Consider the following 25,052-nt stretch of genomic DNA (forward strand, 5'->3'; position numbering starts at 1 on the left):
GTGTTGGAAGCGGCTCCCCCATGGCTGCAGCCGTCGGCGAGGGGACAGCAGGGACCCGGCTCCTGCCGGCCGGCGCTGCCCTGGCCCTGCTCGGTGGCCTGGTCTACCTGGGCGCCCTGTGCGCTGCCTGTAAACGGTACGTGCTGCCCACGGCTCCTCCCCTTTCCCTCCTGGGGCTGAAATGGGCCTGGGGATCCCCTCGGTGACATTTGGTAGCTGCAGGTGGAGAGTCTGTGTGAGCCCATCCTGAGCTGCGACCGCTGGGATCTGCTCACCCCAAACCCCCACCTGTACCTCAGTGCAGCTCTACTTGGCTGATCCTGCATCCCTGTGTGTTGTAGCCCCCCGGGACACCCCCTACACCCAAAAGCTCGGAGGAGCAGCCCAGAGAGGGCTGAGTTGTGAGTGGGACGGACAATGCCAGGGGCAATGCCGAGGGTGGTGCCAGTGGTGCCCTGCACAGCGCAGAAGGCTGCAGGATGCAATTGTGATGTCCCCAGCCAGCACAGACCGTGCTGTGGGGCTGGGGAAGGAGCAGGGATGTGGGTTTTGGCAGTGCCACGTTGGGGACCCGGGGCGCCTGCTCCTCACCCTTGGCTTTGCCATCTGCCTTGGGCTCAGCCCCCCTTCTCCCTGCAGGAAGGGCAGGAAGAAGGTTGCTCCGGACGGGGTGAAGCTCGTGGATGAGGTAAGAGGACGTTTGGGGGGCAGGATCGGCCCCGGGGGGTGGTCTGGGCTCTCAGCCCAGCCTGAGGGTGTGTGTTCCCCCACGGCAGGCCCTGCTCTGCCAGACGCAGCTGCGGTCACTCAGCAAGTCGGACACGAAGCTGCACGAGCTGTACCGGGTGAAGGTCAGAGACAACGGTGAGTGGCCGTGGAGCTGGGGGAGCCCAAGGGGCTGGTGGCCCTGGGCAACTGCCTGCAGTCCCCATGTTGCTCAGAGAGTACATCGTGTCATGGACAGACGTGGCACCGTGCTGGCACAGGGGTTGGTACCTGTTGCATCCCCTGATTTCCTCTCCTCTCCCGCAGTCCAGCGCCCGGCCAGCCTGGATCTCGCTTGTCCCGCGGCCCCTGGAGGCGAATCCCTGCACAGCGCCGGCCTCCTGCACCGCGAGCTGCCCCAGATCCCCGTCCCTGAGCCCCCGTCCGCCTCCCCAGCCCCCGACCAGACCTACTCCAACCTGCTCTTCACCCCGCTGCGGAAACCAGCACCAGACACTGTCTATGAGTGCCTGGCAGTGGAGGGCGAGGATGCCCCGGTGTCCCCCATGCCCTCTGGCACCCAGGTGTCCCCTCCACAGGCTGTGCATGGGGCAGCCGATTATGCCTGTGTCCATAAGGTGAAGAAGACGGTGTCAGTGGAGGTGCAGGATGGGGCTGCGCCAGGGCCCCCTGGAACACAGCACTGCTGGGATGGTGCAGGCAATGCCCCCCAGGCCAAGGTACGACTCTGGGGGGCAGCAGGGATGGGACATATTGGGGGGTCATTTATTTCCATGTCTCCCTGTAGTGCCCATGTTTGGAGTAAGGTATAAATTAGGATCCACTGCCAGGATCCTCCTGGGGGGCTGTCAGAAGATGGGGGGGACAAAATCATGAGGACACCCTGCAGTGGGCAGGGATTGCCCCTAAACTCCCACCCTAAAAAAAAATTCCTTTTGCAGCTGGAAGAGATGTACTCAACGGTGTGCAAAGCCACCAGAAAGAAATCCCAGGTCCCTGCATCGAGCCAAAGGGCCGTGAAGGAGGCAGGTTCCGGGTGGCTGCTCCCCCTCCAGCAGGAGGGGGCCCCGGCAGCCCCAGGCCCCCCTGACCCCTGTTATGAGTCCATCAACGACAGAGCATGGACTGCTCAGGGCCATGGCCCCGACCCTGACTATGAGGCCGTGGACATTAACTGGAAGAAGACGGCAAAACGGGGCAAGCTGGGGATGCCCTGTGTCCCCGAGAACCTGTACGAGAGTGTGGTGGACATTTGGGCAGGGGAGCCCCGGAAAGCCTCTGCACGGACAGCGGCCAATGGGCTGGAGGTTTACATCACCAACCTATAGCCCCCCAGGAGCAGGGGCAGGGCCATAGCAGGGTCCCACCCGGCTGGACACTGTCAGGTGCTGGGGGACAGGTGCCAACAGCCCTGTGCCCACCAGAGCAGCTGCAACCCTGCACACACTCTCTGTATATATTTCTGTTACTTTTCTATGAGTGTCCTTGTCCCATCCCAGCCCAGCTGGCGCCAGCAGGTTGATGGTGGGATATCCCAGGATGGGTATTTTGGGGGTGCTGTGTGCTGTGTGGGACCCCAGTGAGACAGGGCTGGTGCTGGCACCAAGATGGGAACAGGGTGGGGACCATGTTTTGGGGTGGGGGGGTGACAGGGCTGTGGCCAGCCCCGTGCCTTGGGCTGCAGGATCAGACCCTCATCAGGGGGTTTCTACCATGACTGAGAGTCTCTGTCCTCTTCACACTGTGGGGGAGCCAAAGGCTCCCTCCAGCCCCCAGGAAGCCGTGAGAAGCTTTGCTCCCATCACAGAACATCCCTTGTTATGGGGAGATGGGGTCAGCCCTGTGCCTTCGTGAAATCATAGCATATCCTGAGTTGGAAAAGACCCACAAGAGCTCATTGAGTCCAACTCCTGACCCTGCAAAGGACAACACAGAAATTTCCCTGCTGTGGGCTGTGGGCTCCGCTCCATCCTCCATTCCCACCCTTTCAGACCCATGCAAGGATGTCTCCATGGGCAGCCTTCTCCCAAACACCATTAAAAGGCTGAGAGAAGGTTTACACTCTTAAACTGAGTCTAAATCCCTGGTTCTGAGGGCTGCTGCTGCTGGTGCAGCTGGTGCTGGGAGAGCAGCTTGGAGCACAGTGTGACTGTGAGTGCACCCGTCCTGGATGGGTGGTTTGGCACCTCTGAAATGGGGACACACAGCCACCGAGAGCTGCTGCGTGGATCTGTGCCAGAGCAGAGCTTTGCACAGGGCTGGGGTAGAAGCCAGGGCGTGCTTGCCCAGCACTTGCTTCATGCTCACCTCGCCATTACTCACTCCCCTGGGTCCTGTGGCCTCCATGTGCCAAAAAAGCTTGGGTGAGCTGGATCTGTACCCCGACTCGCAGACCCCAGGGCTTAAACTTCACTCCTCTTCTCCCCGTGGGGAGTTGCACATCCCCGCCCCAAGGGACGCCCTGGTGAGGCAACGACGGTGGCTCTGGTCACATGGCCACCAGCCGGCCAGCGGCTGCCTGACCTCGTGGCACGATGGCCCGGTGCTCGCTGAAGCCAGGTGGAACCTGCAGCCCCTGTGTCGTGCCGTGCTGTGCCAGGCTGTGTGGCAGGAAGCCACATGCCTTCCCTCAGCAGCTTTGCCCCTGCACCGCGGCAGGTGAAGAGATTAAAACCGAAAACGCGGCGCTCAGCAAACCCCGCTCAAGGCGTTAGAGCTGGAGGCACCCCAGGCGTCGTCAGCTCCGTGCTCGACGCCAAACCACAGCCGCCCTCGAGAGCTCCCATCCCCCTGCGAGATAAGGGCGCTGATAGAACACGGCTGGTGCCGGTGCTACCGCGCTCTTCCTTCTGCCGGTGGCACCAGAACGACGCGTGGGCTCCCCCCGCGCTGCCCCCGGCCGCACCCTTCCCCTGTTCCCCTTCTCCATCATCCCACCCCACATGGCTGGCTCCCTCCTACACCACCTGAACCCCCTGGGAGCTGTTTTGGGCTGTGTTGTCAGCCACACGAGCATCACTTCCGTGTGGGATCAGTGTGGCTTCACTCCGGTCGCTGCGCTGCCCGTGGGCTGGGATGTGGGTACCACTGCGCCACCTCCCTGGGGGAAGGCAGGCTTGGAATGGCACCAGGGAACGGAAAGCTCCTACTGTGGCAGAGCGGAGGTGGCCAAATTTGGTCTCCAATTTACCCCAGTAGCAGCAGAGGCCGTGCAGGGCTGCCTGCTTGCCCATAATCCCTGTGGGACGTGGGAGAGCCGGACTCAAATAAGAGAAAAACTGCGCAGTCCTCACGGTGATGGAAAATGTCTCTGGAACCCCGGTTGCAGGCTCGAAATCTGGGTGGTGAATGAAGGATCCATCCCAAAACATGACTTGGGAGTCTCGGGCTGTGGTCGGGAAGGTCGGGGTTGGGGTCAGAGCGAGGGGAGACGGTAGGGCTGGGAGTACCCCGCCTCAGCCGCGGGGACAGACGTGTGCGGGGCTCTTCGTCACGCTGCGAGGGACGGTGCTGGACGGTGCCGTTCCCACAAGAGGGAGCGAGCAGGAGCCCAGCGAGCGCCGCAAGAGGCTGAACGGGTTGCACATCGCATAGTCCCGCACGCTGTAGGATGTAGCCCGGTGCTGCAAGGCGCATTACACGGTGCACGGTGTGACACCTGCACGGTGCGACGCTTGCACCGTGTCACACAGTGCATGGCGCTGTACGGGGCTCTGTACTATAAGGACCCGCACCCCCTATGTCCCTGCAGCCCGTACAGCTCCGCAGCCCGAGCAGCTCTGTGGCTGTACGGCAGCACAGGGCTCTCCAGCCAAACCAGCCCCGCACCTGAACAGCTCCGCACCCCGCCCAGCCCCACATCCTTGAAGCTCACACCCGTGTGGCCCCGTCCCCCGGCAGCTCTGCACCCCCAGCAGGCAGCCAGGGGACATGGGCAGTGCGGGCACGGCCCCGGGTCTCTCTGCAGGACCTCCTGGGCGAGAGGCATCACAGCCCAGTCCGCAGCCAACCCGCCCCTGGCAAGGGAATCCAGGTACCACGGGGGGATCTCCCAGGGATGGTGATTCTTGGGGGAGCCCTGTGCAGGGTCAGGAGTAGGACTAAATGATCCTTGCATGTCCCTTCCAGCTCAGAAGGTGCTATGACCACGATTTTAACTTGGGATGCCACCCTGCCGCACCCTCCTGCCCGGGCCGGGGGTCGGGCTGGCGGCACCCTGTGCAAGGGCGGGCGATACTCGTGGAGTTGCACAACACCGAACGGAGCTGCCGGAGCCTTCAACTCCGCGCTTCGGCCGCCGTTAACCATTAAACCAGAGCGGGGACGGCCGCGGAGCCTCCCCCGGGCCCCATAGGCTCCTCCAGGGCTGCGCTAACGGGGGCAGCGGGATCCGGTCCCCCAGGGACGGGACAGGATGGGGAATAAAGGCTGCTCCGGCTCTGCTCCTCCTCCTGTGCTCCCCGGGCAGGTGTGGGGCCCCGCGGGTGTCCCGGTTCCCGGGGGACACTGCCCTTCACCCGGCTGGTCCCCAGTTCCTGTGGCGTGCAGGGGGACCCCGCGGGCGGCCGTCCCGGGGCGACACCGGGCGCTTGGCCGGGTTCGTGGGGGCTTTCCTGGTGTGCTGCTTTTTTCACTCTTACGAAAGCACCAGGGCATGGCGCAGGGTGGAAGCGGCACCTCCAGCCCCCCTGCACCACAGCAGGGAACACGGGGTGGCCAAGCACCCCAGGAGCCAAGCTGGGAACATCCCCTCCCCAGGCAGGGGATCCGCGGGATGCCGCCCCAGCAACCCCACAGCCCCCGAGCCACGGGAATCAGCCGTGTCAGCCAGCCCAGGGCTGCTGAGGGACAGGCAGGGGAGACAGGAGGGGGGGGGACAGACGGGGGCCACCATCTGGGACAGCCGCACGGACTCTGTCCCGGCCTTCAGGCTGCGGGTTGGTCAATCCAGCAGCAGCAGGACCCGGTGGCCCGTGGCCGCCGCCCAGCGCTCGGGGCCCCGCGGGTTTTGGGGCAGGTGAGGAGCAGAAGGCAGATGGGCGCCAGCCTGAGCTCCCCAAGCACCCCACGCACCCCAAAACCCCATGCACCGCATGGACTCCACGTACCCCCTTGCACTACAGGTACCCCCTGCTACCCCACATACCCAGGGCACCCCAGGGCACCCCAGAATTCCATGGACCCCACGCACTCCAAGCATTCCATGTGTCCAGGCCATTCCACGCATCCCACATGCCCAGCGTACCCCATGCACCCCGTGGAGCTCATGCACCCCGTGTACCCCCCATGCACCTCGGTACCCCAAGTACCTCCTGTACCCCTGGCAGCCCGGGCACCCCACCCACACCCAGCCCTGCCATTCTGTGTGGGTTTTAGCAGTGATTCCCCGTGGTGGGCAGGACTGGCTGAATCCGTGTGGAATTAGGGACTTCTTTCCTGCTGGGAACGGCGCACACACCCCAAAAATCCAGACCACACCCCCTTTCTAGCAGAAGGTCACTGTAACTTTTGGGGGAGCCCTAGAGCTGATGGGGGAACCCTACAGGCAAGTTCCAGGGGGTATAAAACTTCGGAGAGAACTTTGGGGGTACCCTGTAAATTTTGGAGAGTATAACTTCGTGAGGAGCTCTGCAACGTCTGAAGAACTCCTGTAACTTGTCGGCGTCCCTATAATTCGGCCGGTCATGTCATTTTTGCGCGAATCCCCCAAATTTTAACGCTGCAAATTTCACCCCAGTAAGTCCGCAGGAGCCGTCGGGCGTTCCGCGGGATGCTCCGCGGTGGCGGGATCCCCACGTTTCTTGGGGGGAGGGGGCGCCCATAATCCCGCGCCGTAACAACAAAATCGGAACTTTCGGGGGTCTTCTACAACTTTTGGGGAGCCCCGCGAGTTTGGCGGGAAAAGGGGAGGTGACTTCACGGTGGCCCCAAGGGTGCCGGGGAGCACTCAGCGGTGACGGGGGTGACACGGGCGGCCTGGTGGGAGTGGGGTGAGGCTTTGGGGGGCTGGTTTTTTTTGGGGGGGGGTCCCGCGGGCAGCGCGCGCGGCGGGAGGGCGGGGCACGCGAAGATGGCCGCTGCCGGCGGGGGCGTGGCGCGGCCGGGGGGGGCGTGGCGGCCTCGCGAGGGCGGGGGCGTGGCCGCCGGCGGCGAAGTGGCAGCGCGCCGCAGCCAATCAGAGGCGCGGAAGGCGGCGGCGGCGTTCCAGCCCGCGCGGCCCGGCCAATGGCGCGGCGCTCGGGGGGCGCGGCCCGGCCGGCGCCGACACCGGGGCCGCGCGCGGCGGAGCGCGCTCCCCCCTCCGCCGGGCCGCGGCCGCTCCGCGCATGGACCCCCCGCGCCCGCCCGCGGTCCTAATGCCCGCCCGCCGCCGCCGCCGCCCGCCGCCCCCGCCCGCGCCGCCCGCCGCCCGCGCCGCCGCCGCCAAGGTACCGGGGGGCGGCGGCGGAGACCGGGGTGGGATCCGGGGGAGGCGGCGGGGGGGCGGTGACAGCTGACAGCGGCCCGCCCGAAACTTTCCCCGCTGGTAAAATGGCGCCGCGATGGGATAAACTTTGGGGGGCGGGAAGGGGGGGGGTATGGCGGCGGGGCGCGGGGGGTGGTCGTGGGTCACATCACCCGCACCCCCGGGGGGATCGTCTCTCCTGGATCGCAGCCCTTTGCGATCTTCCAGGGATCTCCCGCCGCCGGGATCCACCCAGCCCCGCCCCAGGGAGATCAGCTAGGATCCGCTTGGAGCGGGATCCGCTTGCGGCGGGATCGACTTGGTGTTGGATCACGTGGGATCTGCCTGGAGTGAGATCCACTTGGTGCCGGAGCGTGGGCAGCGGGTGCCGGTGTCTGGGGTTGGCCTGGCAGGCACAAGTGTGCTCCCAGCTCTGGGGATACCCGCTGGATCCCGGGTGATCCGCTCAGAGCGGGATAAACTTGGGATATGGATTCCTAAGGTGTGGATCTATACCGGAATGTGGGTGCTGCCACTTTAGAGCTGCGTTGTCAGGTCGGTCGTCTCCTGGCTCTGTGGAGATCCCTGCTGGATCCCTACTGATGCTCAGCCAGTGGGCGATTGCTGGGAGCAGCATCACAGGGGGATCTGGAGAGTGCTAAGGAACTCCTGGCTGGATCCCACTGCGGCCTGGTGGGATCCACTTGGGATTTACCCCAGGGGGACCCACTGAGCGGCTGGCAGGGTCCCACCACAGCCCTGCCTGGAGGCGCTGATCCAGCTCCCCAAACCCACCTTCCCATCCCACCGAGGTCAGGGGGATCCCTGCAGTATCCACTGCTCGGGGATCCCTGCTGCCCGCTGCCGTCTCTCCCGTAGGCTCCGCTGGGATCCGAGGGCTGGCTGGGAGAGCCGCCGTCGCGCCGGGACCCGGCCAGCCAGGAGGCCATGCTGCGGGTGCTGGACGCGGGGCTGGAGCGGTGCCTGGCGCTGCACTCGGCTGTGCAGTGCATCCCCGTGCCCCGGCACAGGTAGGGACACCGGCACGGCCACCACCCTCCCACCGGCACTGGCTTCACTGCGGGAGCCAGGGGTTTTTTCTGCAGGAGGACTTTGGCCGCTGTTGGCCACGCCGGGATCCCCGGCAGTGAGCAGCTGTCCCGCTGTGGCAGCTCCAGGGACTCCCAGCTGGGAGCATCACCACATTATCTGTTTGCAAAATGATTTTGGGTGCTCTTGACCTCTTGCCTTTTTTTTTTTAATCTAAAATATTTATAGGTTTTTTTCCACCTCAAGGAACTGTTTGGCCCCAGGCAAGCCATCCCCATGTCCCTGGGCAGAATGCATGTGCCAGTACCCTCTGGCACGGTGCTGCCCACGGGCATGGAGGGTTGTCCCTGGCATGGCACAGGCAGTGGCATTTTGGCAGCCTGCCTGCACCTCTGCCTGTGCCATGCCCAGGAGAATTCCAGCCAGTTGCTGGGGTGATCCCTGGAGGGGTCAGCAGTATCTCAGGGTGCTGCAGAGTGTGGGACACCTGTGGATGCCTTTCCACCTGGTGATGCCCCCAGCATGGTAGGGCCACTGAGACTCTGTGCCATTCGTGTGCCCCCACACAAACCACCGTGGGGTGGGTGCAGGCCACTGTGGGTGGGAGGTCCCAACACCTCAAGGGGGGAGGGACAGCGATAGAGGGTCCCAGGGGGCCCATCCATCCTGACACAGTCCCTTCTGCTCTTGCTGGCAGGAAGCTCTCGGGCAAGGCAGGCATCGATGAGGTGATGGCAGCCGCCGTGCTCACCAGCCTCTCTGCCAGCCCGCTGGTGCTTTCGCACCCACCGGCCACTCATGCCCCAGGTAAGAGCATGTCCCTGTCCCCCCCATCCCTGGACACGTGTCCCAAGGCAGGACCTGACCTTCCTCTTCTCCTCAGCAGAGCCTGGCAGCGAGGTCTGGAAGGAGGCTCCCACCATGTCCTCCAGCTGCAGCAGCAGCAGCAACACCAGCGGGGACTGGAGCTGGGACCCCTCCAGCGACCGATCCACCCCCTCCACCCCCTCACCCCCCCTCTCCAGCCACGTCCCCAGCACCTTCCTGCCTGGCCCACTGCCAGATGATGGCCCTGATGAGCCCGACGGCACCCACTTTGTCTTTGGAGAGCCCACCCCACGGAAGAGGAAGGTGGGATGAAGCTGGGGATGATGATGGGGGTGAAGTTGGGAATAGTAAGGATGGGGATGAAGAGGAGGATGAGGTTAAGGATGAGGGATGACAGTTGGGATGAGGTTGGGTACATGAATGAGTTGGGGAATGGGGATAGTGAGGATGGGGATGAGGAGGATGACATTTGGGGTGCGAATGAAGAAGATGGGATTGGAGATAGGGATGAAGGTTGGGATGAGTTTGGGGATATGGATGATGATGGGGGTAAGGTTGGGGATGACAGTGAGGATGATATTGGGGCTGGGATGAGAGTGGGGCTGGAGATGAGGTTGGGAATGAGGAGGATGATGGGGATGGAGCTGCCAGCCTGACTCCTCTCTCCTGCAGAACTCCACCAAGGTGATGTTCAAGTGCTTGTGGAAGAGCTGTGGCAAAGTCCTCAGCAGCTCCTCAGGGATGCAGAAGCACATCCGAACTGTGCACCTTGGGTAAGCACATGGGGTCCCCTGGACACCCCCAGACCCCCTGGTACCCCTTGCAGGGTCCTGCCATGCTGGGGGAGAGTGTCCCAGCCAGCCTTTGCTCTTCCTGCAGCCGGAAAGCCGACCTGGAGCAGAGCGATGGCGAGGAGGATTTCTACTACACGGAGCTGGACGTGGACGTGGATGCGCTGACAGACGGGCTCTCCAGCCTCACGCCGGTCTCTCCCACCTCCTCGGTGCCTCCTGCCTTTCCCGGCCCCGAGGCTCCTCCGCCACCAGCGCTGCCGATCCTCGACCTAGCCCTGGCCTCCCCCTGCAGCCCCCCGGCCCCCCCTGGCCGCTGCCACGTCCACACAGACCACGCGTACCAGGTGAGGGGCACAGGGATGGAGCAGGGACAGGGATGGAGGTGGGGCTGCTGCACTCCCTCATCGCCTTGTCTGACAGGAGCTGTGTCCTCTCTCTCCAGGGCTGCCGGACCCCTCCGCGGCCACCGGTGTCCCCCACTGTCCCCACCCCACCACCGCCCAAGCCACCGGCCGTGCCCAGGTGAGCCATTGCCGTCGCACCCCACCCTGTCCCCTCTCCCCTGCGTGTGTCCCCCCTGTCGTGACTTGTCCCCTCTGCCTGCAGGCGGCCGCGGGGGGAGGCCAAGAAGTGCCGCAAGGTGTACGGCATGGAGCACCGGGAGATGTGGTGCACGGCGTGCCGCTGGAAGAAGGCCTGCCAGCGCTTCCTCGACTGACGGAGCCCCGCCGCTCCCTCCTTCTTGCACATTTTGCACTCGAGGTGCCTTCGCGCCCCCCTGGCCGCGCCCCCGGACTCAGGGAACGGCCCCCTCAAAAGCTTTATGCACACACACAGCCCCCCCGCCACGGAGCTTGTCCCCCCTGCCTTTTCTTCCCTTTGAAAATAAGCTAAATCCAACCCTGCTCCTTGCCGGCAGGGGCTGGCGGGGGGCGTCCGGCTGCTCCCAGCCCCCTCCCCACTCTGGTTTGGGGATGCCCCCATGGCTCAAATAAGCTGTGCCTGTGGCCGGCGGGGGCTCGGAAAAGGGGGTGTCTGTTCCTGCCCCTCGCCTGCTCCCGGGGGGCAGCCCCAGTGCCCAGGGCAGAGGTGGGTGCCTGCCCCCCCTCACCCCCCCCAGGGGGGTTTTTACTCTTTGTAATGTCATTTGTCTCTCTCGTTTCGGGGAGCCCCCACCGGGGCAATGCCCCGGGAAGTGCCTGCAGGAATGCGCCCATTTGCACTAAGCCAAACTGCACAAAGAGGGGTCTTTTTGTTTTCCTTTACTTTTTTTTTTTCTCCTTCGTGTGGTTTTTATTTTTTAAATAAAATATATGAAAATTCATATTTTTACCTACTCCCTCCCACAGCACAAGAGCGCGCGGGCCGCGGCGCTGCGGCAGCGGGGTGTCTCCAGCCCTGGGTGGGTTTTAAGGGGTTTAATTCACTTTAAACCCCCTTTTTACCCAAAAAAAACCCCTTTCCCCCCTCTAAACCCTTTCTTCCCTCTCATCCTGTCACTCTCCAGCCCAGGCAGCAGCTTGGGTTTGGCCAGGTCATGCCACCCTGCTCCTCTCCCCATCCAAGGAGGGGACAGGGAAGGGTGGTGGCCCTTCCACCCTCCTGCCCTGTGGGAAGGTTCCCTTTGCATCAGGGATCCCCTCCCCCCATTGCAGGGTCCCCCCTTGCAGGGGGTTGGACACTGCTATCGCCCCATGGGTCAGGCTGGTGCTGTGCCCCCACTTGTCCCCTCCCAGGATGTGATGTGTCAGATCCAAAAGAAAAAAAAATAAATATTTGGATTTTTTTTTTAATGATTCCTGTTCTTTAGTTACTGTTAAGAGAGGCAGGGTGGGCACCCTTGGCACCCCCAAACCCACTGCTGTCACGCTCCTCCTGCATCCCACATCCCCCAGGGATGGCATCACCCTGTGCATCCTCCCAGGAGTTACTTAAAGTTCAGATAAAGACCAAAAAATAAGGAAATTGCCACCAACAGGCAGCAGGGAGGGAGGGAACGAGCAACAGGTGCCTGTTTGGGAGGGGGAAGGGGGAGGACGCAGCACCCCCAGCCTGAGGGTGAGCAGGGCTTTCTGCTGGGGGAAGGGGGATTTTGAGGATTGGGGACCCCCCATTCCAGCATCCAGGAGCAAAGGTGGGGTGCAGGACCCTGCAGCTGGATCCTCCATGTCACCCCATCCTTCCACAGAGGGCAAGGAAGAAAATAATAATTACGTATCAAATAAAAAAGAAAAAGCAGACAAAATTGTAGCAGCAATTTCCCAATTTATTGAAACTGATTGATTTTTGCAGGTATGTCTAAGCTAAATCCCATCACAAAAGTTCTATCCGAGGGGCAGCCCCCGGCAGGCGAGGAACTGGGCAGCAACTAGAAAATAAAATCAGATTTACCTGAACTACATCGACAGAAAATCAGTACAACACAGCATGTTCTCCCACTGACTTCTGGTTATGAAATCTCCTCAACCTCCCCAAAATATTAAACACATCTTCAATACAAACACAGGTTTATAATAATTAATATAAAGTCAGTATAATATAGAATATTCCCAGCAAAAAAAAAAAAAAAATCGACAATCTTCAAACACCGTCCTTTTTGTGTTTGTTCAGCTTTATTTTTGTAGACAGGTTTAAAGCACGTTGAAAAATAAATATATATGAAAGCATACACACAGCACTCTGACTAGGGGGACTAAAAAGAAAAAAAGGCTGAAATTCAAAACACAATTCAGGATCTACAAAATCAAGGAACCATTAATTATGGCTTTCGTAGGAGTCGCACGTGTCACAGAATGAGCGAAAATCAGATTATCTTTCAGAATATTGCAAAAAATTCCAGTTTTTGCATTGTTTTCATGGAGTTTCTTTCCTCGAGGGTGATGTGCAAAAGGGGGAGCTTTGAGGGGAGGGTGCTTGGGGTCAGTCCCAAAACACACCCACCCACCCCACAGCCATAGCTTTGCTTTCAGGGAAGTGGAGTGTTTAAAGGCAGGAGTGGGGAGAGGAAACAAAAGGGGAAGTAACACTGGAGTGGGTTTCCTTCTGGACAAAAAAATACTCGTTTTGTTGTCCAAAAACCTGATTTTTGATTAAAGAAAAAAAAAAGGAAAGGACAATCACTTGGCAAACCTTCATTAGGTGAGTCCCCTCTTCCTCCCCGCAAAGCTGCTCTACAGCTGTGAGGCTTTGGGGTGACCTTAAAACCCACAAAACTGGGGAGTTCATGATTTTAATAACATTTTTGCAAATCCCAAATCAACACAAGGACCTCGTTTGTCTCCATCCTTTAAGATGCTCTCCATGTCCACGGATCCCTGGGATGTTTTCCAGAGGTCATTGACAGGACGATGCCCTCTGCCCCGTTCTGCACCGTGGCCAAAACGCTCTCTACTCCTGGCACTCAGATTTAAAATAAAAAATGAGGGTAATCAAGGAATTCGAGGAGGAACATTTACATGTACAAATGCTTTAAAAAAATGAGTTGCAAGTTCTCGAGACAGAGTATATCCATGTTTTACCTCTAAGGGAGTTAATTGTTTTGGAACGAAGTCTGTATATATTTACACACACATATATATATATTTAGAAAAAATTAAAAAAAGGGAACCTCAGTGAAGTATACAAAGCCCTGAAGGGAAATACAAAGACAAGATGCAGAACAGGCAGAATTAGTGGGGTTTTGTTTAAATCTCCAAGAGCAGAAGTTTGCATAGGCAGTAGATCCGAGAGACCCCGGAGAGAAGCTGGAGGGATGCGATCACCTGGAGCAACTGAGGAAGTTTATAAAGTTTCAGCATAAAAAATGCACCCAAATTCCTTTTTTTCAAACCCAAGTCGGAGCATAGAAGGTTAAAGATGAATCCCTGCACTTCCAACTCTGCACACCTCCATCAGAACAAAGCACTTCAATAGACATCAGGTGTTAGAAGGGTTTTATTTGGTAAATGGTGTGTGTTAGTGGGACAGAAGCACGTGCGAGGTTATAACATGAAAAAGTTTTTATGTGGATTCGCCATTTTTCTCTCCTTTTTTTGCTTTTGCTTTATTTTTTGCATCCTCAGCTCAAAGGAGCCTCAAAAGTGGCACAATTAGGAAACGCTCCTGAGCACTGCCTGGCTCTCTGCTCACCCTTAAATATAAGGAAAGAAAAGAATAGAATATTTCCAAGGGAATTGTGAAGAAAGCTCAGCACTCCGTAACTCTGATGACAAAATTGAGTTACCCAAGGGCACGGAGGAAGAGGAGGGCTTGGCCCACAGCCAGTCCTCCTCAGAAGGTGGATGCACACACCAGCATCGGAGGGGATGGGCCATTGGAATGTCACACAAACCCAGGGGTTTGAGCTGTTTGGGTTTTAAAATTCTCTTTTAAATAGATTTTTACATATAAAAAGCAAAGCTACAGATAAATCTTTATGTACTGTATGTATTTGTCTACACGCAACAGGTGAGGCTGCACGTTCAGGACCTCAGGCACCCCCACCCCCTCCATATTTACAGGGTAAATGACAACAAATACAGAGCCCACACTCTGGGGGAGCCAAAATTGGGGTAAGGGAACAGCCTCCTCACTCTGGGACCCCCCAAAACCACTGGAAAAGAGTACATAAAGGTCCAATTGTGACATACTGCGTGGGTTTTTAAAGCTTTTTAAGTAGGGGAGGAGAAGGAAAAGAAGCTAAAATGCAAAATGAGATTTTTCCAAGAAAAATGATCCTGCATGATCCGCTCTGCTCCTCGTATATTTAAGGAAGGGGTTATCCGTGCTCACTGCCTAAAGCAACAAGTCCCCCTCACTCCTCCAAGGGGTGGCAGCAGTGCTGGTGTGGCCCCACTGAGCCACACAGAGGATTTTAGGAAGACCTGCGTTCCCACAGCACTGAGCACCCCCAAACCGATGGGGCAGGAGCCTGGAGGCTCCCAGGGGAAGCAATGGTGAGCTGGGATGATGGATGCAGAGAGAAGGGGGTGAATGTCTGCAAGGAACTGAGGAGCAAAGAAAGGGAATGAACACCATAAACCCAGGACGCAACTGGAACGGGGGAACGAAGAGAGATCCAGCTCCTGCAGGTGCCAGGATTGAGGCTCCCACTGCACTCCACGAAATCCCGGCACCAAGTGGCTTAAATCCTTTCAGATTATTTGCTTTATGGGGGTTTATTGTACAATATACTTTTAACTCCTTTGCTGGGTGGAACCACGCTTTTCCTCATGGACCACCAGGCCTGCAGGAAGGAAAATAGCACCTTAAGTCATTTGGCTTCTGGTAATGGGTTGTCTTTCGTGGCAGGTTTCAAGGTACCACAGTCACAGACGTTGTAGAAAACTGCTCGATGGCAAGGAAGGAGTGAGGTCTTCAGCATTTTTTTTTTTTTTTTTTAATTTAAAAAAGCACCAGAAGCAAAGAGGTGAAGGTAGAACAAGCTGTTTCTCAGGAACAAGACAATTCCAACACACGCTGTTGCTGTTGTTATTTAGGTGTAGCTGGAAGAAGGCAACGGTGGCCGATATGAACAGGGAGAACTCAACTACCTAGTGCAGCCCCACAGAGTCTGAGGAGATGCTGGGAGAGAAATCTGGTTCTTATTTAAAGAAAAAATGGTTTATTCGAAAATTTACACAGAACCAGTGCAGCTAAATCTGAAAGTTTTTGTCGTAAATAAAGTAGGTGTTAGACCTACCAGTGATCAGTGAGAGTGTTGAAATTGGCAAGGAAGAACAAGGTACCCAGGTGAAATCCTGGCCCCACCAAAGTCCATGGGATGGGAGCAGCAAGATTCCACCCTGCTGGGATCTCCTCACCTCGGGCTTCTTGCCTTTCCCAGCTCATCCTGCACTTCGCCGAATGCCCCAGTTTTGCTACAGTTTGCATATATTTGTGAAAAAGGCAGCGGAGCAAAGGGAGAAAAGTGAAGATATTTGTGGAGAAGAGTGACAGGTACAGAACTACCTGTGCCCTCTAGAGTAAAAGGGGCTTCCAGAAGCACCACACGCGTTTTGGTGCCTGTGAACGACCAAAGCTGGAAGACAGGATGTGGGTAAGATGCCAGTAGGTCCAAGAAAAGTCACAATCTGTCTGTGATGGTGATTCTTTTGGAAGCTAAGAATCCGAGAGAAGTACTCGTAAGGCTGTTAATCTGACTTGCCTTTTGATCTATTTGGCTCCATAAAAAAAAATTAGAACTCTTTAAATAACTTTGCAAAAGGCCTGTATCATCAGGGGAAGCCCTCCAACACATCCATCCATCTGCTTTCACAACCTTAGCTTGGAATTCCACTGCTGCTGGGATTTTAGCACAGACAAGGTGTTAAAAAAAACCCCAACCAACCAACCTGCTTTGGACACAAAGACCTCCCTGGTGCTCAGTTCGGAGTGGGAAGGGGAGGAGGATTCATGCTTCACCAGCCTCCCCACACCTGCAGAGACTCCACCTCCCTCTGGCTGGCTTGGCCGGAGGGGTGGCCGTGGGCAGGGAGTCGCAGGGGGAAAAGGGAAAGGAAAAAGGGGGAAGGCGAAGTCAGTTGTGCCGCTGGAAGCGACACTGCTAAGACAGTGTCTGAGAGGAACAGAGAAGGACTTGTTTAGAAAACACAAGAGTTATTTTGCACACATGGACAACAACAAGGCTACTTAGTTTTTCCAACATACTCCTTCCTCCCCACCCTCCCTCCCCCTACAAACAACAGAGCGAAACAAAAAAAAAAACCAAACAAAAAAAAAATCCCTAAGAAATCCAGGTAAAATCCTTGTCGTTCTCCCCAGAGTTGTCCTGCTCTTGTGGGGAGTCGACATCTTTGTCATCATCTAAAATCACATCATCCTGTGACATCCCCACATCATCCTTCCACTTGATGTCGTCCTCGTCTCCCATCTCCTCGTCTCCTTCCACTTTGATGTCATCTGGGTCTTCCATGTACTGCCCTTCCCCGGGATAACACTCGTCTGGGGACCCTTCTCCCCCGTTGTGGTCCAGGTGCCCGGCAATGCCGCGGCCGGAGCAGTCGGCACAGACGCCGTGGCGGCGGGAGCCGTGCTTGATCCCCACGCTGGCTGCCGACATGAACACGCGGTTGCAAACCTTGCAGACATATTTTTTATCTTTGCTGTGGACCTGGAAAAGAAGAAAGATCACAGAGGTGAATGCCAGCGGAGATGGAATGAGAGCTGTTCCCATGTTCTCGCAAAGGCAAATCCACAACTGCAACCTGAGATCACAACTGGCTTCCACCATGAACTCAAACCCAACCATGATTAATTCGAGCCAGCAAGTATGACACACAATGGAAAATCCTTTGGGATTGCCTGTTCATCATCACACTCATCATTCCGAGAGGAAATTTCATTGCAATTTTTTCTCTTTCCTTTTCTTTCTGTTTTTCTGGGGTGCAACAGTTGTATCACACCCACCACCAAGAGGAAAATGTTAGAAAGAAAAAAAAAGCAATCCACAAGTACCAGTTCTGTGCAGACCAGAGAAGAACAAGCCCAATCAAACCAGTGTTAATCATGGTGATACAGTGGTCTCCCTCCTGATCCCACTGCTGTCCAGAACCAAAGAACAGGAGCACTGGTAATGCCTCCTGTATCTCCCAAAAAATGCATCTGACTGCACTTCTCACCTTATTTCTGACTACTTTGGTTTGACACAAATGTTTCTCCTCCATAACTCAATCTGCAAGAATCCTGGGCATGTGGACCTATCACAGACTATGTAGCCAGTACAGGAAGCAAGGAAAATGCTCTGCAGGATAGAAGAATTCACTTCCAGAGTCAAACTGCATTATTCAATGAGCAAAATTACATACTTTGAGAAGCACAAAACACCTGATAAAGGGTGAAATCTGTCCCTGGCCACTTTTGCCCTGCATGGAAGGCAAGGAGCTTGTCAAACCACTCAGCTGTTCCTCAGGCAAAGGAAACCAGAGCAGTGAGAATTCTCAAACTCCACCACAAGGAGCCTCACCAGGTACTTTCACTTACACATATATAACTACATGTAAAATACATATTAATTTTATTAATATGTAGAACAGTTCAGTTGGAAGAGACCCATGACAATCTTCTAGTCCAACTGCCTGACTGCTTCAGGGCTGCCCAGTACTTACTACAAATGTGTATTTTTCTTTTCTATTTTTTTTCTTTATTCTTTTATATGTTAACACCACACGGGGACAGCACAGGCACTCGATGCCTGGTGTCTGCCACTGATCCTCAGGAGAGACTTCAGGAAGTGGTGTAGAAGCACACAAGGATCCAGTGCCCGTGGTTTGGGGTTGTTCTGAGCAGTCCAGCAGTCACCAGAGCCTTGGGTACATATCACCAGTCCCTAATCCTTTTTAACTGGTTTCTTCTTTTCATGCTCACAACAGCCTGTGGGAAAGGTTCTGCTGATTAAAGTCCTTCTTTTCACTTTAAAGCAGCTGCCTGAATGCCCGCTCCTGCCTCAGCATGGGATCACCAGCTCTCACCACCTGATTCTCCACAACCCTGCACTCCAGAATATTCAGCTGAGCTAAAGCTCTTTGGGAAGAGGACAAATTGACCCATTGTAGCCCCTCAGCCCTCCCTACTGCAGGACACTGCCTCGGGTTCTGTGTTGCACCAGTCCCAGCCGTGTTCAAAGCCTGTGAGTGCCTCTGATGTGCTCTGGTTGCAGGTTCTTCTGCTCCAAGCCAGTCCCCATGACATTCTTCTACTGCATCAAGCAAAGGCATTAAATTTTATTACTTTTTTTAAAGCAGTTGGACAGGGCTGCTCAGAGTCATCCAGCAGGATCTATAGGTATCACTCACTTTCAACTCATACAAGAATGATTCTCAGGCATCAAAAGCTGAATAGGAGAACAGAAGGTGGTCAGGGGTGCAGAATAAGGGCTAAAAGAGCCATATAAAAAAGAAACTATAAAACAGGTACTAAACCAATTTGTAATTACCATAGAATGGTTTGGGTTGGAAGGGACCTTAAAGCTGATCTAGTTCTGACCCCCTGCCAAGGGCAGGAACACCTTCCACTAGAGCAGGCTGTGTATCTGTTAAAAAACTGATCCCCTCTCTCCCTCTTTTCCAGTGCTGACAGTTCAGTGAGCAGGTTCAAAGTGAGCCATATTCCTGGCTGCAACTGAACAGAAATTATTCTTATTCCCTTTACTGCCAAATTAGTACTAAACACAGAAACAGCATTTGGCCCTCAGTATTGGAGAGTGCTATTAGAAAGATGACAGTCTAACTGATTAAATGACAATATCCCAAGGAAGAGAAGGGGAAATATGCTGACAACATCCTAAATTTATGAAAAAAATACTTTAAAAAGAGAAAGTTCTCAGAAATAAAAGGCTGGAAGTAACAAGCTGGCATGACTGGGTGCTCCCTGCTGCAAAACCAGTAACAGATCTTGACACCTGTGTGCTAGCAGCAGGACTGAGCTCACACTGAGATCTGCCTCCTCAGCTCCAGTGCCCCAAGGAAATAAGGAAGGGACATCTCAGGGAGCAGGCAGTGCCCAAGCAGATGGCTGGGGACTCATCTGAATGGAGATGGGAGCAGGGAAGCAAGGGAAGGAGATGGTGGGGGTTTGGGCACTGTGGAAATTGTCACACAGGGCTCCAGGATCCCGGTGTGGAATCTGGGGCATCGTCGATGGTGAGCCAGACCCTCTGCTGGCACTGCTGCTGGAATCATTGCCTAGAAACTACCTGCTCTGCCACAGTACCACCTCTACACCAAGCTTTGAGAACCTCTTTAGGATGGCAAGTGACTTCCACCCTGAAAAGAAAAATAATCAAAGTTCATCTTAATATTTTGTTTCTGGAGAAGCTGTGAAGAGCCAGATACCAGCACCAGCCTTGCAGTCAGAGCTGAGCAGCCTCTTTAATAAGGTGTAACAGTATTTTTGATAACTAAGCATGGCCAGATCAGAGTAGCTTTGCCTCGAGTTCTTGCTGAGCCATGTATTTTAAAACTTTCTGCACCAAGTCATAGAAATACAGAATTGTTAAGATTGGGAAAGGCCTCCAAGATCAAGTCCAATTGTCACCCCAGCACTGCCAAGCCCACCACTAAATCATGTCCCCAAAAGCCACATTTACACGTTTGTTAAACCCCTCCAGGGATGGTGACGCCACTATTGCCCATGGCAGCCTGTGACAAGGCTGAACAACCCTTTCAGGGAAGAATTTTTTGCTAAAAAAATCCAGCCTAAGCCCTGGAAAGCCTCTAGCTGAGCTTGGAGAACAGCAGGAGGATGAACAGGCAGCTAGCCACAAGGCCTTGGAAAAGCAGGGAAAAAAGATACAGGAGAAGCCTTCAGATGAGCCCTGTGTGGCAAACAAATTGCAGACTTAAATGAGGTGAAGCTCCTGCTCTCTTTACCCAGAACCAAAGGGCTGAGTCCCCAGCACTGCCCTTACCAAGGTGTGGCGCTTCATGTGCTCCCGGCGGGTGAACTTCTTCCCACAGATCTCGCAGGGATAGGGCCTCTCTCCCGTGTGGGATCGCATGTGTCTCTTCAGGATGCACTGGTGCATGGCTGAAAAGCTGCAGTATGGGCACTTGAACTTCTTCCTGATGACTGTGAACTCGTTGACTGCAAGAGAGAAAGCAGAACATACAGATCAATCTCAGAACGTCTCAAAACAGACTTCTCGTTGACTATTGCACTATTAAATTAGTTCACTGTGAAATCACACCCTCACCCCTTAACCAGCTACACATTTTTAATCCTTGTACTGTGCTACTGCCCCTATATTATTAAAGCTAAGAGGTTGAGTACCTCCATCAGAGCAACTTTTGAACAAGCTGACACACAAACATTTAGCAACAGCCTGTTACAGACATTGCTTGCTAAAGGGATCGTGAAGAGGGCTGTCAACCTGCCAGAGGTCTGATTTATTTTAAAGGATTATTTGAAATATCAAGATCTAAAATGCTAACAATACTACTTGTGGAAGAAGCAGGGAGCCAGAACAGAAGTCCATGAAGGTGGCACCCCAACAGTGCCAGTGTTCTTTATGGGGTGGTGCAAGAACGTCATCACACGCCCCAGGAGTGTTTTGGTGAAGCAGCAGAGACCGAGGATGACCCAGAGGAAACAGCACAGTTACAACCACCACTCTCTACATTATCCAGTGACACAGGGACAGTGCCACACACAAAACACAGCTGTTGAAAACAGAGTATGTGCTGCTCCCTGAGGGTACCACCCACCCACCCACCCACTACAAGTTTGGAAGTGACTGTCCACTGTGGAGATGACTTTAAACCTCTTGTTCCTCCTTCATTCTATTGCTTCCCTTTAGTGTTTTCATTTTCAGCCACTTTTCTCCTAATTATTGTTATTTCTTAAAGCAATATACTTACATAAAAAGGAGGGGGAAAAAAGAAAGCAAGTTCTGGTTAATCACTGTAACTTATGTGTATGTAAATGGCTCCTGGTAAAGGAGACAATCTATGGAGGAGAGCTGGGGGAACAGGGGAATGCCAGACCTATTCCCTAGCTCCTAACAGACCCAGAACTCGGCAATATTTTTAGATGCTTAATGAAATATTACAAATAGAACACATACAATAAATGCAATATATAATATAAATGCCCTACTAGGTGTGTGCACAGTCCATGCCCTCAGTATGTCACAGGTAATGCCCTGGAATTAACACTGTACACTGAAAAATGGCCTTTTTAAAGAAAATTGGTAAGCCCGCATACTCAGTGCCATTTCATGCCCAGTTTGTGGGCTGGTTTTTTTTTTTTTCCCTCTTCTGCTTTTAAAATTTACTTTGTCTTGTATATCAATACAGGTGAAACAACATGAAAAGTAACTACTTTTGTCACTCACATAGAAGTGCAAAACAGCTGACACTACTAAGAGACACCTTTAAATAAGGGAACACCCTCCCGGCTAATCAGAACAAACATTTCAACACCAGGTCATCTCAGAGAAAACGTATTTTAAGTAGTTTTCTATTGTTCTGATACACACTAAAAGCATGATTCAAGATCTTAAAAGCTGCTGTGATACAAAGTTTATCTCAGCATTTGTTTTGACTACTCAGAATTAAAACACATCCTCCACACAGATAACTTTGTGGAAGAAAAACTTCCTTTGATTATCAGTTTGCTTTGCATCTAATATTCTGTTAGACTGGACCTGTGGTGGTCCAGCCCACAACTGCTTTTTTTTTGGGTAGCTTGGTGTTTTTTCAGCCCATTTGTAAAGCTGTCAAGAGAATTTTCTAGCCTACAGGGAAAAAAAAAAAACCCCAAACACCTACTCCCTTGGGCCATGGCTGCCACAAGGACACCAGGGAAAGCCAATGGTAAGGAACATTTTATTCACCTGAGCAAAGCTCACCCACTGCAATGGGGCAGTGAGAAATGACTCTGCACTGCTTTGGGAACCTCCTGGAGGAGATGCCTGAGCACAGCCTGATGCCCAGAGCTTTGTGCAAGCTCTACTTGTAACATCTTTCTCTTTTTTTTAACAATTAGAATATGAAAATTCTTTGTCTTTTATATTACAGGAAATTTTTTTTCCTTTATTTTCTCCTAGGGTTTGTCACTCCCTCATCTATACACTCAGAGGCAAGGAGCCCACATTTTTCTACAGCAGGTAGAAATTTCATGATACAAAGCTATTTATTATAAATACATTTCAGTTGATTTTGTAATCACTCGATTTTGGTGACAGGCCACACAGACACTTCTAACAACCCCGTCACTATGGAGTGTAGACAAGGTGAGCAAGCTGTAAACTGAGCACAGGGAGTCAAGAGGGGACATGAACCCTCCTTCCTCCAGCCCTGCTCCACACCACACACACTGCAGAGCCCAGCTGCCAGGACACAGAGCCACTGGAAAACACTGACTGGAGATCCTGACAGCAACCAGATCCTGGGATAATGAAGCAAAAGTGCTTTAAGGACAGAAAACCACTAAATCCCTTATTCCTGGGATTTACCATCGCTGGGTTGTACCTGATCCTGCTGTTCCCTCAGTGACCTGGTGCTTGCTCTTGTTTCCTGCCCACATCTCTTCCTTTCAGGGCTGAGCTGCTGCAAAGCTGAAAAGGCAACACCCAGCCTTGGGTGCATGACCTGTACCCCCAGCAGGCTCCTCCCCAGCCACCTGCTTCCAACACATCCATGGATTTCCAATAGCCTATTCCTGACTCTGTCCGATTCCAAGATCCCTCATGCCTGCATTCAGCTTAAATCACTCAAACCCAACATTTTCAGCTTCTGTATTTAAAAATACTCACAGAACACTGTTTGCAGCTATAGCTTTATTGAAAACTATTTTTGCACCAAATAGCCACATATTTAGTTCTGGTATCTACAAAAGGAAACACCTGAAAACCAGCAGCATTGTCAGAAAAATAACTGTATTGCAGAGTTAACATTTTCACAGTCCTGTTAAATATATGCACCCACAGTACATCTATTTAATGCACAAATACCAGCTTTGGTATGAGCACCATCCTTTGTCTAAATGACAATATTTTATGGAGCAGCATTAAATGGAGCAGCATTAAGGCCCTAAGAAATCATCTTTAACATGATCATCAAGGTGATAAACAGCAGCACCACGGGTAAAGAGCTACTGGACACAGCACCAAGAAATGGAGAAGGAAATAGAAACAGTGCCACAGTAAAAATCTGTGTACTTAATGCCACTAAAATATTTATGGAAATGTGTGTTTTTAAAACCAACACAATAATGCTTGGGAAAAAAATCTTTGGTATTGTCAGCTCAAGTAACTTATTTCACTGAGGCTGTTAAAGGAAACAGTCTCCTGCATCCCTGAGAGTGAAGGAAAAGCACTAGTGATGCCTGATAGAGCTGCTCTGGATTAACTCTGTAAACTGGCAGCTAGTTAATAATCACTGAAATACTATATTCTTTGGGTTATTAGAAAGAATTCACAAACTTCAGGAGAATTCTTGTCCGCTAAATCCTCGTTACACTTAAGGTTATAAATAGCAAGGTGCAATTTAACTGTCAGACTCACACCTCCCATCAGCTTCCCCTGCCATTTCCTAACAGTAGAATCCTACTTCTAACACCTGTTATACACAAACCCAATAAAGCTCTGCCCTGTTATACCCTTCAGTTCTAATAATTAAAAAAACCTAGTCCTGATCCTGAAGGGAAGCACTGGAAATTCCCAGTGCTGAAGTCAGGAAGCACTCTGATGTACAGGCCAAGGAAAATACTACTGAAACCTCTATTAGAGACAGCGTTGATCTGACTAGAGAAAAAGAATTCCATGTTGAATTAAATTCTAAAATACAAGAAAAATGAACAAACATGAAACCTCATTAACTATTATCGCATAATGAAACCTTTTAAAGTTTGCTGAAATTGCTTTTGCTGGCATCTTACTTTCCCAACTCAGACAAATCCTTCCCTGCTGCTCCTGAATTTCCAGATAAGATTCACTGGGTTACAACTTTGTTTTCTAGCTCAGCTTTCTCCTTTCTCACTTGCTGATTATTTAAGAGCAAAATAAATCATGAGGCAATTACTCTGACATCTGTCACAAGGGAAGCTGACATTAAAAACTACACACATTCACAGACAGCCGAGATCTCTGATGCCAAAGATGTCAACAGGAACAAGAGTGGAAAAAATGAACCTGACTTTGCAGAAACCATAAAACTTAAACCCAAATGATTAAAGTGTACTACGGTGATTACACAGGAACTTAATTCTCAATTCTGACTGCAGCCTGGTCAAATGAAGAGTAAGAGCTAAGCCAAGCAGGGAAACTCCAGCTTCCCAGCCCTGGCATGGCATGGAGCTGTCTCCCAGAAGCTCCAAGTCCCAGCAGGAACAGGGGGAGCAGAGCTGCACCAGAACACACCTGTTCCTTCCCTACAAGCCCAAGGGCAGCAGGAACTGATGGGCTCTCCCATTCACCTTTCCACAGGAAAGGGCTGGGGAAGAAGCTCCCCACTAAGTCCACATTGTGCACAACTAAGTATTCTCATTTTCTGTCTCCCTGACATGCAACAGTATCATGAGAAAGAACTTCCCTGAGGAACTCCAGAGAACATTTGTAGAAGTTGGTTTTTTTTTTCTCCTCAGCTGTCTCTCACACTGAGGAAAGCTACCCCACATGCTGACAAGCTGTACTGCACACGGAGCAGCTGGGAAGCACTGCTCTTAATTATGCTACTTTCATTTCACAGTTACCATAATCTAGTTTTGTATGT

General features: G+C 53.5%; 3 protein-coding genes across 9 annotated transcripts in view; 2 read left to right on the top strand and 1 right to left on the bottom strand.

The window, feature by feature from the left end:
- Window positions 1-20: 20 nt before the first annotated feature.
- On the top strand, window positions 21-2,054 carry LIME1 (Lck interacting transmembrane adaptor 1; the record flags this gene model as incomplete). The annotated part of the gene is made up of 5 exons (XM_082293090.1): window positions 21-136; window positions 640-688; window positions 777-864; window positions 1,033-1,445; window positions 1,668-2,054. The coding sequence occupies 5 exons, from the start codon at window positions 21-23 to the stop codon at window positions 2,052-2,054; spliced, it is 1,053 nt and encodes a 350-aa protein (XP_082149216.1).
- Window positions 2,055-7,052: 4,998 nt separating this feature from the next.
- SLC2A4RG (SLC2A4 regulator) lies at window positions 7,053-11,065 on the top strand (the record flags this gene model as incomplete). 2 transcript variants are annotated; one of them, XM_082292959.1, is made up of 8 exons in its annotated part: window positions 7,053-7,154; window positions 8,051-8,202; window positions 8,919-9,028; window positions 9,105-9,352; window positions 9,722-9,822; window positions 9,929-10,187; window positions 10,286-10,365; window positions 10,450-11,065. In XM_082292959.1, the coding sequence occupies 8 exons, from the start codon at window positions 7,053-7,055 to the stop codon at window positions 10,559-10,561; spliced, it is 1,164 nt and encodes a 387-aa protein (XP_082149085.1). In that variant the 3' UTR covers window positions 10,562-11,065. The 2 variants fall into 2 exon arrangements, with proteins under 2 accessions (XP_082149085.1, XP_082149086.1); XM_082292960.1 differs by having other exon boundaries at window positions 9,108-9,352.
- A 1,035-nt stretch (window positions 11,066-12,100) lies between these two features.
- ZBTB46 (zinc finger and BTB domain containing 46) overlaps window positions 12,101-25,052 on the bottom strand; it is a 53,384-nt gene continuing 40,432 nt past the window's right edge. For all 6 annotated transcript variants that reach the window (XM_082292925.1, XM_082292926.1, XM_082292921.1 and 3 more), the window contains 2 exons: window positions 20,249-20,424; window positions 12,101-16,954 (listed from right to left, as the gene is read on the bottom strand). In XM_082292925.1, the coding sequence (XP_082149051.1) occupies window positions 16,568-16,954; window positions 20,249-20,424 (563 nt within the window). In that variant the 3' untranslated portion in view covers window positions 12,101-16,567. The remainder of the gene's footprint in view (window positions 16,955-20,248; window positions 20,425-25,052) is intronic.

The sequence above is a fragment of the Coloeus monedula genome (assembly GCF_965178545.1).
Source record: "Coloeus monedula genome assembly, chromosome: 17".
NCBI lineage: Eukaryota > Metazoa > Chordata > Aves > Passeriformes > Corvidae > Coloeus > Coloeus monedula.